General features: G+C 54.3%; 1 protein-coding gene across 1 annotated transcript in view; it reads left to right on the top strand.

Moving 5' to 3' along the window:
• LOC104044312 (IgGFc-binding protein-like) overlaps positions 1-1,432 on the top strand; it is a 30,463-nt gene extending 29,031 nt beyond the window's left edge. Inside the window, exon 19 of the mRNA XM_064440605.1 lies at positions 1,300-1,432. Coding sequence (XP_064296675.1) covers positions 1,300-1,357 — 58 coding nt within the window. The 3' untranslated portion in view covers positions 1,358-1,432. The remainder of the gene's footprint in view (positions 1-1,299) is intronic.
• Positions 1,433-16,464: the final 15,032 nt, after the last annotated feature.

The raw sequence follows: 16,464 nt of genomic DNA, 5'->3' as shown, positions 1-16,464 counted from the left end.
AGTGATCTTGCCAAATATAGAGCGATCTTACAGAATATAGAGTGATCTTGCCAAATATAGAACAATTTTACAGAATATAGAGCGATCTTGCCAAATGTGGAGCGATCTTACAGAATATGGAGTGATCTTGCCAAATATAGAGCGATCTTACAGAATATAGAGTGATCTTGCCAAATATAGAACAATTTTACAGAATATAGAGCGATCTTGCCAAATGTGGAGCGATCTTACAGAATATGGAGTGATCTTGCCAAATATAGAGCAATTTTACAGAATATAGAGCGATCTTGCCAAATGTGGAGCGATCTTACAGAATATGGAGTGATCTTGCCAAATATAGAGCAATTTTACAGAATATAGAGCGATCTTGCCAAATATAGAGCAATTTTACACAATATGGAGTGATCTTGCCAAATATAGAACAATTTTACAGAATATAGAGTGATCTTGCCAAATATAGAGCGATCTTACAGAATATAGAGTGATCTTGCCAAATATAGAGCGATCTTACAGAATATAGAGTGATCTTACAGAATATAGAGAAATCTTACAGAATATAGAGCGATCTTGCTGAATATAAGGTGATCTGGCTGAATATATAGTGATTTGGCCAAACAGTGAGCAATCTTGCCTAATATAGAGCCCTTTCACCACATATAGAGCTATTTTCCCCCATATAGAGCCATTTTGCCCCACATAGACCCATTTTGTCCCATATAGAGCCGTTTTACTGAGCGTAGAGGAGCCCCAAATCCACCGCCAAGGGGTAATGAAGATCCCTCTAAGGGCCGCCCCACCTTCCGCTTGCTCGCCCGGCACACCTCGCCCTTGGGCGCCCACCAGCCTGCCCTCACTCCGCCGCCTTTCCCGCCCCTCCACCGCGCTGCCTGTCCTGCACGGCCCCTCCACACCAACGCCTAACACCCCAACGTGCCCTAACGTGACCAGTTAACCCCTTCTTCCCCTCTTCTGCTGGCTACAGGGACGCTCCGGAGCGAGATACAGGGTGGCGGGTGGGGAGGGAACCGCAGTATTTTGGTGACATCCATGACGTGGAAGATGAAGACAACAATGGCTTCAGGCGGGCTCGGAAAGTCTTTTTTGAGCGTAATCCCACCCACGGGGGACGGGACCCACCCCATAAAACCACGGTTGCATTGAGCAAAACTCACCGTTTGGAAAAGGGGAAGGCGCGACTTCCCGCCTCCCCACGGGGACGCGATGACGAGGGTGAGGAAGGGCTGTTGGTTCCTCTTCAAAGGGGGACCCTGACGGCTGCCGGCGTTTCGTCTCTTTCAGCCGCGCCTCCGACCTCGTGCGGGCAGAAGTGGAAGCCCCCGTTTACCCTATGCAATAGGCGAAACCACGAGGGGACCGATGCAAGAGGACGGGTCCCGCGCGCACCACGTCATGCGCTGCTTGTAAATACTCCTGCGGGGGGGTGGGGGGTTTTTGCGCCTCTAGAGGCACCAACCGGCGTCTCAAGTTGAGTTTCTGCAAGCGCAGAAGGAAAAAGGGGCACCGAGCTACGACGGGTGTCTGCAGGAGCAGGTCGTGCGGCCTCAAATACCTGCAAAACAGGGGGAAAAAAAAGGGGGGGGCAAACGCTTGATTTGGCCTCAAATTGGTGAGGAAAAAAAGGTGTATTTTAAAGACTTGAGCTACTTAAGGTAGAGCCTAAAACTGAGATGATCCGTCTGCACCAGAGCGGCCAGAAGGAAAGCGAGATAAATGCCTCAAGCCGAAATAAACGTAAAATTGAGATCAACAGGCCCAAATCCCAGCCATTTTTCCCCCAAAATGCACTATTGTCGTGGACTGTTTTCAGTGTAACGCTGCCTGCCGTTGGGTAAATCAATAAACCCTTTATACAACGATTTTTCTTGGGGGTTTGTGGGTTTTTAGTTGGTTTTTTTTTTCTTGCTTTGTAAGTCCGGGGGTGGGTGGGTGGGAATGGGAATTGCCTTCTTTGGTGGGAAAACACCCCCATGTGATTTCCCACAGTGAAACTATCCTTGTATTTCCCATGATGAAACAACCTGACGTGTCGCCCACAGCCAAACAACGCCTCCCATGGGCAAACAACCCACCCAACGAGTCTTCCCATGGTCAACCAACCACCCAACACGTCTCCCGTGGTCAAACAACCCACCCAACATGTCTCCCATGGTCAAACAACCACCCAACACGTCTCCCATGGTCAAACAACCACCCAACACGTCTCCCATGGTCAAACAACCCACCCAACGGGTCTCCTGAGGCCAAACACCCCAATATGTCTTCCCGTGGTGAACAATGTGTCTCCCATAGTCAAACAACCCACCCAACACGTCTCCCATGGTCAAACAACCCACCCAACATGTCTCCCATGGTCAAACAACCCACCCAACGTGTTTCCCATGGTCAAACAAGCCACCCAACGTGTCTTCCATGGTCAAACAACCCACCCAACGTGTCTCCCATGGCCAAACAAGCCACCCAACGTGTCTCCCATGGTCAAACAAGCCACTCAATGTGTTTCCCATGGTCAAACAACCCACCCAACACATCTCCCATGGTCAAAAAAGCCACCCAACGTGTCTCCCATGGTCAAACAACCCACCCAACGTGTCTCCCATGGTCAAAAAAGCCACCCAACGTGTCTCCCATGGTCAAACAACCCACCCAACACATCTCCCATGGTCAAACAACCCACCCAACACGTCTCCCGTGGTCAAACAACCACCCATCGTGTCTCCCATGGTCAAACAACCCACCCAACACGTCTCCCATGGTCAAACAACCCACCCATCGTGCCTCCTGTGGCAAAGCACCCCAACACATCTCTCGCAGTGAAACACTGCAATTTTCCATGGAGAAACACCCCGGCGTATTTCCCGTGGCAAAACCCCCCAGATTATCTCCGGGCTCAGGCGGCGGCCGAATCGCCGCGGGGGCCGGGCCTTTTTTTGTAGGTGCCACGAACACAACCTCGGCTCTTGCGTCGCTTCACGGGGCGATAACGACCCGCTGAGTAATGAAAAGCAACTTGTGGGGGGGGGGGAGGAAGAGAATTGGCCGCTCGAGAAGTAAATCCTTGGGCTCGTCGGAGCCCGAAGCTCGCTGGGGTTGACGGCCACGCGCATGCGCCTCTGCGCAGCCGCTGTCCCCCGCTCTGGGAGGTGGTTTTTAAAAGATATTTCAATATCCCCACTTGAAAACATTAAAAAAAGTGGGGAGGGAAATAAAAACCACTATTATTTTTCCTGCGGAGGCCACGCAAGGTCACTCTGTTTCCACCGAAACCTTCCCTTCCATCGAGTCAGCAGGAAAACGGTGCCACCAGCAGCAGCTCGATTTCGCTGGAAGCAGGAAAAAAAAAACAAACAACCCCAAACAACCCCAAAACCCACAAGAATTACGGGGCTTGCGCAATCCCACGCGACCAGAGCGAGCCGGGGAACGTCCCGGCGGGCTGAACAGCAACAAAAATAAATCCCGTGTCATTAATCAGCTCAGAGCCCGGCGCAATTATAAAAATCCTGAAGTATTTATAAGAAACCCCGGAGTATTTGTTCCGTCTCAAAGCGACTCTGAAATTCCGGAGAAGCTACGCCTTCTCTCAAAGCATCTACAGCGAAGCCCGAAGCGATAAGTGGAAACCCCTGAAGTGGTTCCACGTTATCCCCAGGGGATTCTAGCAAGTCCCCGAGCAACCGAAACAAATCCCAAAGCAATTAAGTGGAATGGCAAAGGATTAAAGCAAAATCCCCCAAATTAAAGCAAAATCCCAAAGAATTAAAGCAAAATTCCCAAAATTAAAGCAGAATCCCCCGAAGGAATTAAGTAAAATCCCAAAGAATCAAAGCAAAATTCCCCAAATTAAAGCAAAATCCCAAAGGAATTAAAGCAAAATCCCCCAAACTAAAGCAAATTCTCAAAGAATTAAAGCAAAATTCCCAAAATTAAAGCAGAATCCCCCAAAGAATTAAATAAAATCCCAAAGAATTAAAGCAAAATCCCAAAGGAATGAAATAAAATCCCAAATAGTTAAAGCAGAATCCCCCAAATTAAAGCAAAATCCCAAAGAATTAAAGCAGAATCCCCCAAATTAAAGCAAAATCCCAAGGAATTAAAGCAAAATCCCACAAATTAAAGTAAAATCCCAAAGAAATTAAAGCAAAATCCCCCAAAATAAAGCAAAATCCCAAAGAATTAAAGCAAAACCCCAAAGAATTAAAGCAGAATCCCAAAGAATTAAAGCAAAATCCCAAAGAATTAAAGCAGAATCCCACAAATTAAAGCAAAATCCCAAAGAATTAAAGCAAAATCCCCCAAAATAAAGCAAAATCCCAAAGAATTAAAGCAAAATCCCAAAGAATTAAAGCAAAATCCCCCAAATAAAGCAAAATCCCAAAGAATTAAAGCAAAATCCCCCCAAATAAAGCAAAATCCCAAAGAATTAAAGCAAAATCCCAAAGAATTAAAGCAAAATCCCAAAGAATTAAAGCAGAATCCCAAAGAATTAAAGCAAAATCCCAAAGAATTAAAGCAAAATCCCCCCAAATAAAGCAAAATCCCAAGGAATTAAAGCAAAATCCCCCCAAATAAAGCAAAATCCCAAAGAATTAAAGCAAAATCCCCCCAAATAAAGCAAAATCCCAAAGAATTAAAGCAAAATCCCAAAGAATTAAAGCAGAATCCCACAAATTAAAGCAAAATCCCAAAGAATTAAAGCAAAATCCCCCCAAATAAAGCAAAATCCCAAAGAATTAAAGCAAAATCCCCCCAAATAAAGCAAAATCCCAAAGAATTAAAGCAAAATCCCCCCAAATAAAGCAAAATCCCAAAGGAACTAAATAAAAACCCAAAGGAATGAAATCAAATCCCAAAGAATTAAATAAAACCCCAAAGAATGAAAGCGAAACCCCACACAACTGACTAAAACCCCACCGTATTTATAAATTTTCCCCAAAGAATTCGAACAAACGCCCAAAAAAGAACGACAAAACGCGACGAACCCTGTGGGTTTGGCCTCGGGCAGAACCCCCCGCCGCCACCGCCTCCCCCCGAGCTGCAAAGTCACCACAAATCCGGCAAAAACCGGCCGAAATCGAAGGGAATTCGTCGCTTGCGGGGTTTGGACCTGGACGCGGGCCTTAATTTGCTGGTTTTGAGCCCAAATATTTGCGAGGAGACGGAATTTGCTGATTTCCCCAGAAGAAAATGTTTTCTTTGCAACCTGCAGAACGGTGCGTTGCAACCCAAAACGTGGTGCATTTCATTCTGCAGAATGGTGCGTTGCAACCTGCAAAACAGTGCATTGCAACCTGCAGAATGGTGCGTTGCAACCTGCAAAATGGTGCATTGCAACCCAAAACGTGGCACGTTGCAACCTGCAGAACAGTGCATTGCAACCCAAAACATGGTGCATTGCAACCTGCAGAATGGTGCGTTGCAACCTGCAAAATGGTGCGTTGCAACCTGCAGAATGGTGCGTTGCAACCCAAAACGTGGTGCATTGCAACCTGCAAAATGGTGCGTTGCAACCTGCAAAATGGTGCGTTGCAACCTGCAGAATGGTGCGTTGCAACCCAAAACATGGTGCATTGCAACCCAAAACATGGTGCATTGCAACCTGCAAAACAGTGCATTGCAACCTGCAGAACAGTGCATTGCAACCCAAAACATGGTGCGTTGCAACCCAAAACATGGTGCATTGCAACCTGCAAAACAGTGCATTGCAACCTGCAGAATGGTGCATTGCAACCCAAAACATGGTGCGTTGCAACCCAAAACATGGTGCATTGCAACCTGCAAAACAGTGCATTGCAACCTGCAGAATGGTGCATTGCAACCCAAAACGTGGTGCATTGCAACCTGCAGAACGGTGTGTGGCAACCCAAAGCGTGGTGCATTGCAACCTGCAAAATAGCGCGTGGCAACCGAAAATGTGCTGCATCGCAACCTGCAATGGGATGCATTGTAACCTCCAAGATGATGCATTGCAACCCACAGCAATGTGCTTTGCAACCCAAAGCAACAGGCTTTGCAGTTTGAAGAGAGGTGCGTCCGGATGCAAACCAATGCGCATTGCAATCCAAAATCAGCGGCGCTGCAACCCAGAGCAAGGCCCGTTGCAATCCAAAGTGGCAGAGTTTGCAAACCGCAGCGAGGGGCGTTGCAACCCAGAACAAGGGGCGTTGCAACCTGCAGCGAGGGGCGTTGCATCCTGCAGTGAGGGGCATTGCATCCTGCAGCGAGGGGCGTTGCATCCTGCAGCAAGGGGCGTTGCATCCTGCAGCGAGGGGCGTTGCAACCTGCAGCGAGGGGCATTGCATCCTGCAGCGAGGGGCATTGCATCCTGCAGCGAGGGGCGTTGCATCCTGCAGCAAGGGGCATTGCATCCTGCAGCGAGGGGCGTTGCATCCTGCAGCGAGGGGCGTTGCAACCCAGAACAAGGGGCGTTGCAACCTGCAGCGAGGGGCGTTGCATCCTGCAGCGAGGGGCATTGCATCCTGCAGCAAGGGGCATTGCATCCTGCAGCGAGGGGTGTTGCATCCTGCAGCGAGGGGCGCTGCAACCCAGAACAAGGGGCGTTGCATCCTGCAGCGAGGGGCATTGCATCCTACAGCAAGGGGCATTGCATCCTGCAGCAAGGGGCGCTGCATCCTGCAACGAAGGGCATTGCATCCTGCAGCGAGGGGCGTTGCATCCTGCAGCGAGGGGCGTTGCAACCTGCAGCGAGGGGTGTTGCATCCTGCAGCAAGGGGCATTGCATCCTGCAGCAAGGGGCGTTGCAACCTGCAGCAAGGGGCATTGCATCCTGCAGCGAGGGGCGTTGCATCCTGCAGCGAGGGGCGTTGCAACCTGCAGCGAGGGGTGTTGCATCCTGCAGCAAGGGGCGTTGCATCCTGCAGCAAGGGGCATTGCATCCTGCAGCGAGGGGCGTTGCATCCTGCAGCGAGGGGCATTGCAACCTGCAGCGAGGGGCATTGCAACCTGCAGAAAGTGCCATAGCAATCCAAACCAACAAACACCGCCAACCCCAGCGAGGTTTTTCGCAACCCGAACCCAGCCGGCGCTGGAATCGCAGGCCCCAACCCTTCCAGCCCCAGTTACGCAAGCTTCGCCGGCGGGGGAGGGGGTGGCGGAACCCTGAATTCAGTTTTATTTACCTCCAGGGGGAGCAGAAATATCAGGTGTCTCCCCCTTCCCCCCCCAGGGGTGGGCACATCTCAGCTTGCAAAGCAAGAAACAATACTGTGTATATATATATATTTACAAAAATGAAAAGGAAGGCGCGGGAGGAGCAACCGCTTTTGGCAAGCGGCCGCTTGAATTTCCCCGAAACCCGCCAGCAGCTGGCGGGACGCCCGGTTGCTTTTGCAACCCGAGCTGCGGCCCTTGGCCCCGGCTTGCGAGCAAAAAAAGGTGGATCCTGCAAAAAAACCACCCATGCAAAGGGTTTCTTTTTAACCCCAAAAGGTTTTGCAAAGAAATCCCGGCTGGTGGGTGCAATTCTGGGGGGGTGGAAAGGGGAAGAGGGGCAGGAAAAGCTGCAGCGCGTGAAAAACCGAGGGGTTGCTTTACCCCGTGCAACCAAACACGCAAAGCAAGGAGCAAAAGGCTTCCCCCGGGGTTAACCCCCCTCCCAACCTTTCGCAATCCCCCACCCCCGCCTCTGGACGCGAAGCCTTCCCTTATTGAAGCGGATTTTGCTTCTTTTCCCCCTTCCTCCCCCCCAAAAAATGAACCCGGATCTGGGCAGGGTTTGGGTGGGGATGGTTTGAAATTCGGCTGGATGGAGGTGGTGGGGAAGGAGGGGCGGGGAGGGAGGGGGAGGCCGGGAGGGGGAGCGGGGATGCAAAATGGGGGGGAATCACCCGCTCTGGGGGCAAATGCCAGCGGTGCAATGATTTAACGTGGTGCAAATGCAAAGAAATGGGGGGAATCACCCGGTGTGGGGGCAAATGCCAGCGGTGCAATGATTTAACGTGGTGCAAATGCAAAGAAATGGGGGGGAATCACCCGGTGTGGGGGCAAATGCAAGCGGTGCAATGATTTAACGTGGTGCAAATGCAAAGAAATGGGGGGGAATCACCCGGTGTGGGGGCAAATGCAAGCGGTGCAATGATTTAACGTGGTGCAAATGCAAAGAAATGGGGGGGAATCACCTGGTGTGGGGGCAAATGCAAGCGGTGCAATGATTTAACGTGGTGCAAATGCAAAGAAATGGGGGGGAATCACCCGGTGTGGGGGCAAATGCCAGCGGTGCAATGATTTAACGTGGTGCAAATGCAAAGAAATGGGGGGGAATCACCTGGTGTGGGGGCAAATGCAAGCGGTGCAATGATTTAACGTGGTGCAAATGCAAAGAAATGGGGGGAATCACCCGGTGTGGGGGCAAATGCCAGCGGTGCAATGATTTAACGTGGTGCAAATGCAAAGAAATGGGGGGGAATCACCCGGTGTGGGGGCAAATGCCAGCGGTGCAATGATTTAACCCGGTGCAAATGCAAAGAAATGGGGGGGAATCACCCGGTGCGGGGGCAAATGCCAGCGCTGCAATGATTTAACGTGGTGCAAATGCAAAGAAATGGGGGGGAATCACCAGGTGTGGGGGCAAATGCCAGCGGTGCAATGATTTAACGTGGTGCAAATGCAAAGAAATGGGGGGGAATCACCCGGTGTGGGGGCAAATGCCAGCGGTGCAATGATTTAACCCGGTGCAAATGCAAAGATATGGGGGGGAATCACCCGGTGTGGGGGCAAATGCAAGCGGTGCAATGATTTAACGTGGTGCAAATGCAAAGAAATGGGGGGGAATCACCCGGTGTGGGGGCAAATGCAAGCGGTGCAATGATTTAACGTGGTGCAAATGCAAAGAAATGGGGGGGAATCACCCGGTGTGGGGGCAAATGCAAGCGGTGCAATGATTTAACGTGGTGCAAATGCAAAGAAATGGGGGGGAATCACCCGGTGTGGGGGCAAATGCCAGCGGTGCAATGATTTAACCCGGTGCAAATGCAAAGAAATGGGGGGGAATCACCCGGTGTGGGGGCAAATGCCAGCGGTGCAATGATTTAACGTGGTGCAAATGCAAAGAAATGGGGGGGAATCACCCGGTGTGGGGGCAAATGCAAGCGGTGCAATGATTTAACCCGGTGCAAATGCAAAGAAATGGGGGGGAATCACCCGGTGTGGGGGCAAATGCCAGCGGTGCAATGATTTAACGTGGTGCAAATGCAAAGAAATGGGGGGGAATCACCCGGTGTGGGGGCAAATGCCAGCGGTGCAATGATTTAACGTGGTGCAAATGCAAAGAAATGGGGGGAATCACCCGGTGTGGGGGCAAATGCCAGCGGTGCAATGATTTAACCCGGTGCAAATGCAAAGAAATGGGGGGGAATCATCCGGTGTGGGGGCAAATGCCAGCGGTGCAATGATTTAACGTGGTGCAAATGCAAAGAAATGGGGGGGAATCACCCGGTGTGGGGGCAAATGCCAGCGGTGCAATGATTTAACCTGGTGCAAATGCAAAGAAATGGGGGGGAATCACCCGGTGTGGGGGCAAATGCCAGCGGTGCAATGATTTAACCCGGTGCAAATGCAAAGAAATGGGGGGGAATCACCCGGTGTGGGGGCAAATGCCAGCGGTGCAATGATTTAACGTGGTGCAAATGCAAAGAAATGGGGGGGAATCACCCGGTGTGGGGGCAAATGCCAGCGGTGCAATGATTTAACCTGGTGCAAATGCAAAGAAATGGGGGGGAATCACCCGGTGTGGGGGCAAATGCCAGCGGTGCAATGATTTAACCCGGTGCAAATGCAAAGAAATGGGGGGAATCACCCGGTGTGGGGGCAAATGCAAGCGGTGCAATGATTTAACCCGGTGCAAATGCAAAGAAATGGGGGGGAATCACCCGGTGTGGGGGCAAATGCAAGCGGTGCAATGATTTAACGTGGTGCAAATGCAAAGAAATGGGGGGGAATCACCCGGTGTGGGGGCAAATGCCAGCGGTGCAATGATTTAACGTGGTGCAAATGCAAAGAAATGGGGGGGAATCACCCGGTGTGGGGGCAAATGCCAGCGGTGCAATGATTTAACCTGGTGCAAATGCAAAGAAATGGGGGGGAATCACCCGGTGTGGGGGCAAATGCCAGCGGTGCAATGATTTAACCCAGTGCAAATGCAAAGAAATGGGGGGAATCACCCGGTGTGGGGGCAAATGCAAGCACTGCAATGATTTAACCCGGTGCAAATGCAAAGAAATGGGGGGGAATCACCCGGTGTGGGGGCAAATGCCAGCGGTGCAATGATTTAACGTGGTGCAAATGCAAAGAAATGGGGGGGAATCACCCGGTGTGGGGGCAAATGCCAGCGGTGCAATGATTTAACGTGGTGCAAATGCAAAGAAATGAGGGGGAATCACCCGGTGTGGGGGCAAATGCCAGCGGTGCAATGATTTAACGTGGTGCAAATGCAAAGAAATGGGGGGAATCACCCGGTGTGGGGGCAAATGCCAGCGGTGCAATGATTTAACCCGGTGCAAATGCAAAGAAATGGGGGGGAATCACCCGGTGTGGGGGCAAATGCAAGCACTGCAATGATTTAACGTGGTGCAAATGCAAAGAAATGGGGGGGAATCACCCGGTGTGGGGGCAAATGCAAGCACTGCAATGATTTAACGTGGTGCAAATGCAAAGAAATGGGGGGGAATCACCCGGTGTGGGGCAAATGCAAGCACTGCAATGATTTAACGTGGTGCAAATGCAAAGAAATGGGGGGGAATCACCCGGTGTGGGGGCAAATGCAAGCACTGCAATGATTTAACGTGGTGCAAATGCAAAGAAATGGGGGGGAATCACCCGGTGTGGGGGCAAATGCAAGCACTGCAATGATTTAACCCGGTGCAAATGCAAAGAAATGGGGGGGAATCACCCGGTGTGGGGGCAAATGCCAGCGGTGCAATGATTTAACGTGGTGCAAATGCAAAGAAATGGGGGGGAATCACCCGGTGTGGGGGCAAATGCCAGCGGTGCAATGATTTAACGTGGTGCAAATGCAAAGAAATGAGGGGGAATCACCCGGTGTGGGGGCAAATGCCAGCGGTGCAATGATTTAACGTGGTGCAAATGCAAAGAAATGAGGGGGAATCACCCGGTGTGGGGGCAAATGCCAGCGGTGCAATGATTTAACGTGGTGCAAATGCAAAGAAATGGGGGGGAATCACCCGGTGTGGGGGCAAATGCCAGCGGTGCAATGATTTAACCTGGTGCAAATGCAAAGAAATGGGGGGGAATCACCCGGTGTGGGGGCAAATGCCAGCGGTGCAATGATTTAACCCGGTGCAAATGCAAAGAAATGGGGGGGAATCACCCGGTGTGGGGGCAAATGCCAGCGGTGCAATGATTTAACCCGGTGCAAATGCAAAGAAATGGGGGGGAATCACCCGGTGTGGGGGCAAATGCAAGCGGTGCAATGATTTAACGTGGTGCAAATGCAAAGAAATGGGGGGGAATCACCCGGTGTGGGGGCAAATGCAAGCACTGCAATGATTTAACGTGGTGCAAATGCAAAGAAATGGGGGGGAATCACCCGGTGTGGGGGCAAATGCAAGCACTGCAATGATTTAACCCGGTGCAAATGCAAAGAAATGGGGGGGAATCACCCGGTGTGGGGGCAAATGCAAGCGGTGCAATGATTTAACGTGGTGCAAATGCAAAGAAATGGGGGGGAATCACCCGGTGTGGGGGCAAATGCCAGCGGTGCAATGATTTAACGTGGTGCAAATGCAAAATAATGGGGGGGAATCACCCGGTGTGGGGGCAAATGCCAGCGGTGCAATGATTTAACCTGGTGCAAATGCAAAGAAATGGGGGGGAATCACCCGGTGTGGGGGCAAATGCCAGCGGTGCAATGATTTAACCTGGTGCAAATGCAAAGAAATGGGGGGGAATCACCCGGTGTGGGGGCAAATGCCAGCGGTGCAATGATTTAACCCGGTGCAAATGCAAAGAAATGAGGGGGAATCACCCGGTGTGGGGGCAAATGCAAGCGGTGCAATGATTTAACGTGGTGCAAATGCAAAGAAATGGGGGGGAATCACCCGGTGTGGGGCAAATGCAAGCACTGCAATGATTTAACGTGGTGCAAATGCAAAGAAATGGGGGGGAATCACCCGGTGTGGGGGCAAATGCAAGCACTGCAATGATTTAACCTGGTGCAAATGCAAAGAAATGGGGGGGAATCACCCGGTGTGGGGCAAATGCAAGCACTGCAATGATTTAACCTGGTGCAAATGCAAAGAAATGGGGGGGAATCACCCGGTGTGGGGGCAAATGCCAGCGGTGCAATGATTTAACCCGGTGCAAATGCAAAGAAATGGGGGGGGATCACCCGGTGTGGGGGCAAATGCCAGCGGTGCAATGATTTAACCTGGTGCAAATGCAAAGAAATGGGGGGAATCACCCGGTGTGGGGACAAATGCCAGCGGTGCAATGATTTAACGTGGTGCAAATGCAAAGAAATGTGGGAAATCACCCGGTGTGGGGGCAAATGCAAGCACTGCAATGATTTAACGTGGTGCAAATGCAAAGAAATGGGGGGAATCACCCAGTGTGGGGGCAAATGCAAGCACTGCAATGATTTAACGTGGTGCAAATGCAAAGAAATGGGGGGGAATCACCCGGTGTGGGGCAAATGGAAGCGGTGCAATGATTTAACGTGGTGCAAATGCAAAGAAATGGGGGGGAATCACCCGGTGTGGGGGCAAATGCCAGCGGTGCAATGATTTAACCTGGTGCAAATGCAAAGAAATGGGGGGAATCACCCGGTGTGGGGGCAAATGCCAGCGGTGCAATGATTTAACGTGGTGCAAATGCAAAGAAATGGGGGGGAATCACCCGGTGTGGGGGCAAATGCCAGCGGTGCAATGATTTAACGTGGTGCAAATGCAAAGAAATGGGGGGGAATCACCCGGTGTGGGGGCAATTACAGCGGTGCAATGATTTAACGTGGTGCAAATGCAAAGAAATGGGGGGGAATCACCCGGTGTGGGGGCAAATGCCAGCGGTGCAATGATTTAACCCGGTGCAAATGCAAAAAAAAGAGACAAATTCTTAAAGCTGACGTAAATGCAAATAGTGCAATAATTAAACTTGATGCAAATGCAAAAACTGGGTGGAATTATCCGGCCTGGGCGCAAACGCAAACAATGAAACGATTAAAAATGACGCAGATGCAAAATGCGGGAGGAAAAAAGAAGCCCCGGGCCCGAGGGCCGCAGCCAACGGCGCAAGGGCCTCCCCCGACGCAAACGCAGAGAATTAAAGGCCGACGCCGCCGGCGCCGCGGTGAAGCCTGGTGCCAGGGCAGAGCACATGAAGAATGGGGGGCAACAGAGCAACCCGGGTGCAAATGCAGTCCCGGCTCTCGGGGTTGTCCCCCCTCTTCCTGGATGCCAGGGTTCTCATCGCCCCCTCCCCCGCCAAGACCCCTGGGTCCCCCCTGAATACCTGGGTCCCCCCCCCCAGACCCCTGGTTCTCCCACCCCCAGACACCTGGGTTGCCCCCCAAGACCCCTGGGTCCCCCCAAGACGCCTGGGTGGCCCCAAAAGCCCTGGGAGGCCCCCGGATGCCTGGGTCACCCCAAAACCACTTGGTTCCCCACCAAGACCCCTGGGTCCCCCCTGAATGCCTGGGTCCCCCCCCGGACCCCTGGGTTGCCCCCCAAGACCCCTGGGTCCCCCCAAGACGCCTGGGTGGCCCCAAAAGCCCTGGGAGGCCCCCGGATGCCTGGGTCACCCCAAAACCACTTGGTTCCCCACCAAGACCCCTGGGTTACCCCTGAACACCTGGGTCCCCCCCAGACCCCTTGTTCTCCCCCTCAAGACCCCTGGGTCACCCCCCACGATCCCTGGTTCCCCCCTGAATGCCTGGGTCCCCCCAAGACCCCTGGGTCCCTCCCCAAGACCCCTGGGTAATCCCAAGACCCCTGGGCCCCCCCGAATTCCTGGGTCCCCCCCAGACCCCTTGTTCTCCCCCCCAAGACCCCTGGGTCACCCCCCACGATCCCTGCGTCCCCCCTGAATGCCTGGGTCCCCCCAAGACCCCTGGGTCCCTCCCCTAGGCCCCGGGGCCCCCCCGAATACCTGGGTCCCCCCAAGACCCCTTGTTCTCCCCACCCCAAGACCCCTGGGTTACCCCTGAACACCTGGGTGTCCCCCCCCAGACCCCTGGTTCTCCCCCCCAAGACCCCTGGGTCACCCCCCACGATCCCTGGTTCCCCCCTGAATGCCTGGGTCCCCCCAAGACCCCTGGGTCCCTCCCCTAGGCCCCAGGGCCCCCCCGAATACCTGGGTCCCCCCAAGACCCCTTGTTCTCCCCACCCCAAGACCCCTGGGTTACCCCTGAACACCTGGGTGTCCCCCCCCAGACCCCTGGTTCTCCCCCCCTTAAGACCCCTGGGTCACCCCCTACGATCTCTGGGTCTCCCCAAGACCCCTGGGTCCCCCCTGAACACCTGGGTCCCCCCCCAGACCCCTTGTTCTCCCCCCCCAAGGCCCCTGGGTCACCCCCCACGATCCCTGGGTCCCCCCTGAATGCCTGGGTCCCCCCAAGACCCCTGGGTCCCTCCCCAAGACCCCTGGGTACTCCCAAGACCCCGGGGCCCCCCCGAATGCCTGGGTCCCCCCAAGACCCCTGGGTCCCTCCCCAAGACCCCTGGGTACTCCTAAGACCCTGGGCCCCCCCTGAACACCTGGGTCCCCCCAAGACCCCTGGTTCTCCCCACCCCAAGACCCCTGTGTCCCCCCTGAATGCCTGGGTTCCCCCAAGACCCCTGGGTCCCTCCCCAAGACCCCTGGGTACTCCTAAGACCCTGGGCCCCCCCTGAACACCTGGGTCCCCCCAAGACCCGTGGTTCTCCCCACCCCAAGACCCCTGGGTTACCCCTGAACACCTGGGTGTCCCCCCCAGACCTCTGGGTTGACCCCCAAGACCCCTGGGTCCCCTCCCACGGATGCCTGGGTCCCCCCAAGACCCATGGCTCCCCCCCCAAGACACTGGGTCCCCCCGAATGCCTGGGTCCCCCCAAGAACCCTGGGTGTTGTCCCCCCCCCCCGACGCCTGGGTCCCCTGGGGCGGGTGCCAGTCAGTCCCAGTATCTCCCATCAGTTCCCAGCCGCGGGGGACGCTGGCACCGGGCCAGGCTGTGACGACATGACCAGGGGTGGCAGCACCCATGGGTGCTCTCAGACCTGCCGGGCACCCGCTGGGGCACCTGCTGCAGCGGCGACAGCGTGCGGCAGCGCACCCGTGGGGGGCACCAGGCACCGGGGGGACACAGGTATCGGGGGGCACCCAGGCATCGGGGGGATACAGGTATCGGGGGGCACCCTGGTATTGGGGATCCCAGGCACCAGGAGACCCAGGTATTGGGGAGCACCCAGGTATCGGGGGGACCCAGGTATCGGGGGGCACCCAGGTATCGGGGGCACCCAGGTATCAGGGGGCACCCAGGCATCGGGGGGACACAGGTATCGGGGGCACCCGGGTATCGGGGGACCCAGGTATTGGGGGACCCAGGCATTGGAGGGCACACAGGTATCGGGGACACTCAGATGTTGGGGGCACCAATGTATTGGGGAGCACCCAATTATCGGGAGCACCAGGTTTTGGGGGGACCCAGGCATTGGGGGGCACCTAGATATTGGGGGGCACCCAGGTATCGGGCGCACCCAGGTATCGGGGGGCACCCAGGCATCGGGGAGCACCCATGTATTCGGGGGACTCAGGTACTGGGGGACACAAGCATTGGGGGGCACCCAGGTTTTGGGGGGACCCAGGCATTGGGGGGACCCAGGTATTGGGGGGACCCAGCTATTGGGGGGCACCCAGGTATTGGGGGGACACAGGCATCGGGGGACCCAGGTATTGGGGGGCACCCAGGTATCGGGGGACCCAGGTATCGGGGGCCCAGGTATTGGGGCACCCAGGTATCAGGGGGCACCCAGGTATTGGGGGACCCAGATATTGGGGGGCACTCATGCATTGGGGAGCACCCAGGTATTGGGGACACCCAGATATTGGGGGGCACCCATGCATTGGGGAGCACCCAGATATTGGGGACACCCAGGTATTGGGGCACTCACCTATTGGGGGGCACCCAGGCATTGGGGGCACCCAGCTATTGGGGGGACCCAGCTATTGGGGGGACCCTCCACACAACAACACCCAGGTGTTTGGGTGCCAACAGCACCCCCTTACCCCCGCCCAGCACTCCCAGACCTCGGGGGGGACCCCCAGGCATCGGGGACCCCCCCTTACCCCCCTCCCATTTCCAGCCATGATGGGGATGGCCATGAAGGTGCTGGCGGGGGTCGCACTGGTCTTACTGGGAGGTACGTGTTGGGGGGTCGGGGTCCCCCCTCTCTGCTGCCACCTGCTGCTCAGACATGCTAATGCACGCTAATGTATGC

This window comes from Phalacrocorax carbo, unplaced genomic scaffold (assembly GCF_963921805.1).
Source record: "Phalacrocorax carbo unplaced genomic scaffold, bPhaCar2.1 SCAFFOLD_136, whole genome shotgun sequence".
Classification (NCBI taxonomy): Eukaryota; Metazoa; Chordata; class Aves; order Suliformes; family Phalacrocoracidae; genus Phalacrocorax; species Phalacrocorax carbo.
Note: the sequence above shows the minus strand (reverse complement) of the source record. Positions and strands in the feature narration are given on the sequence as shown.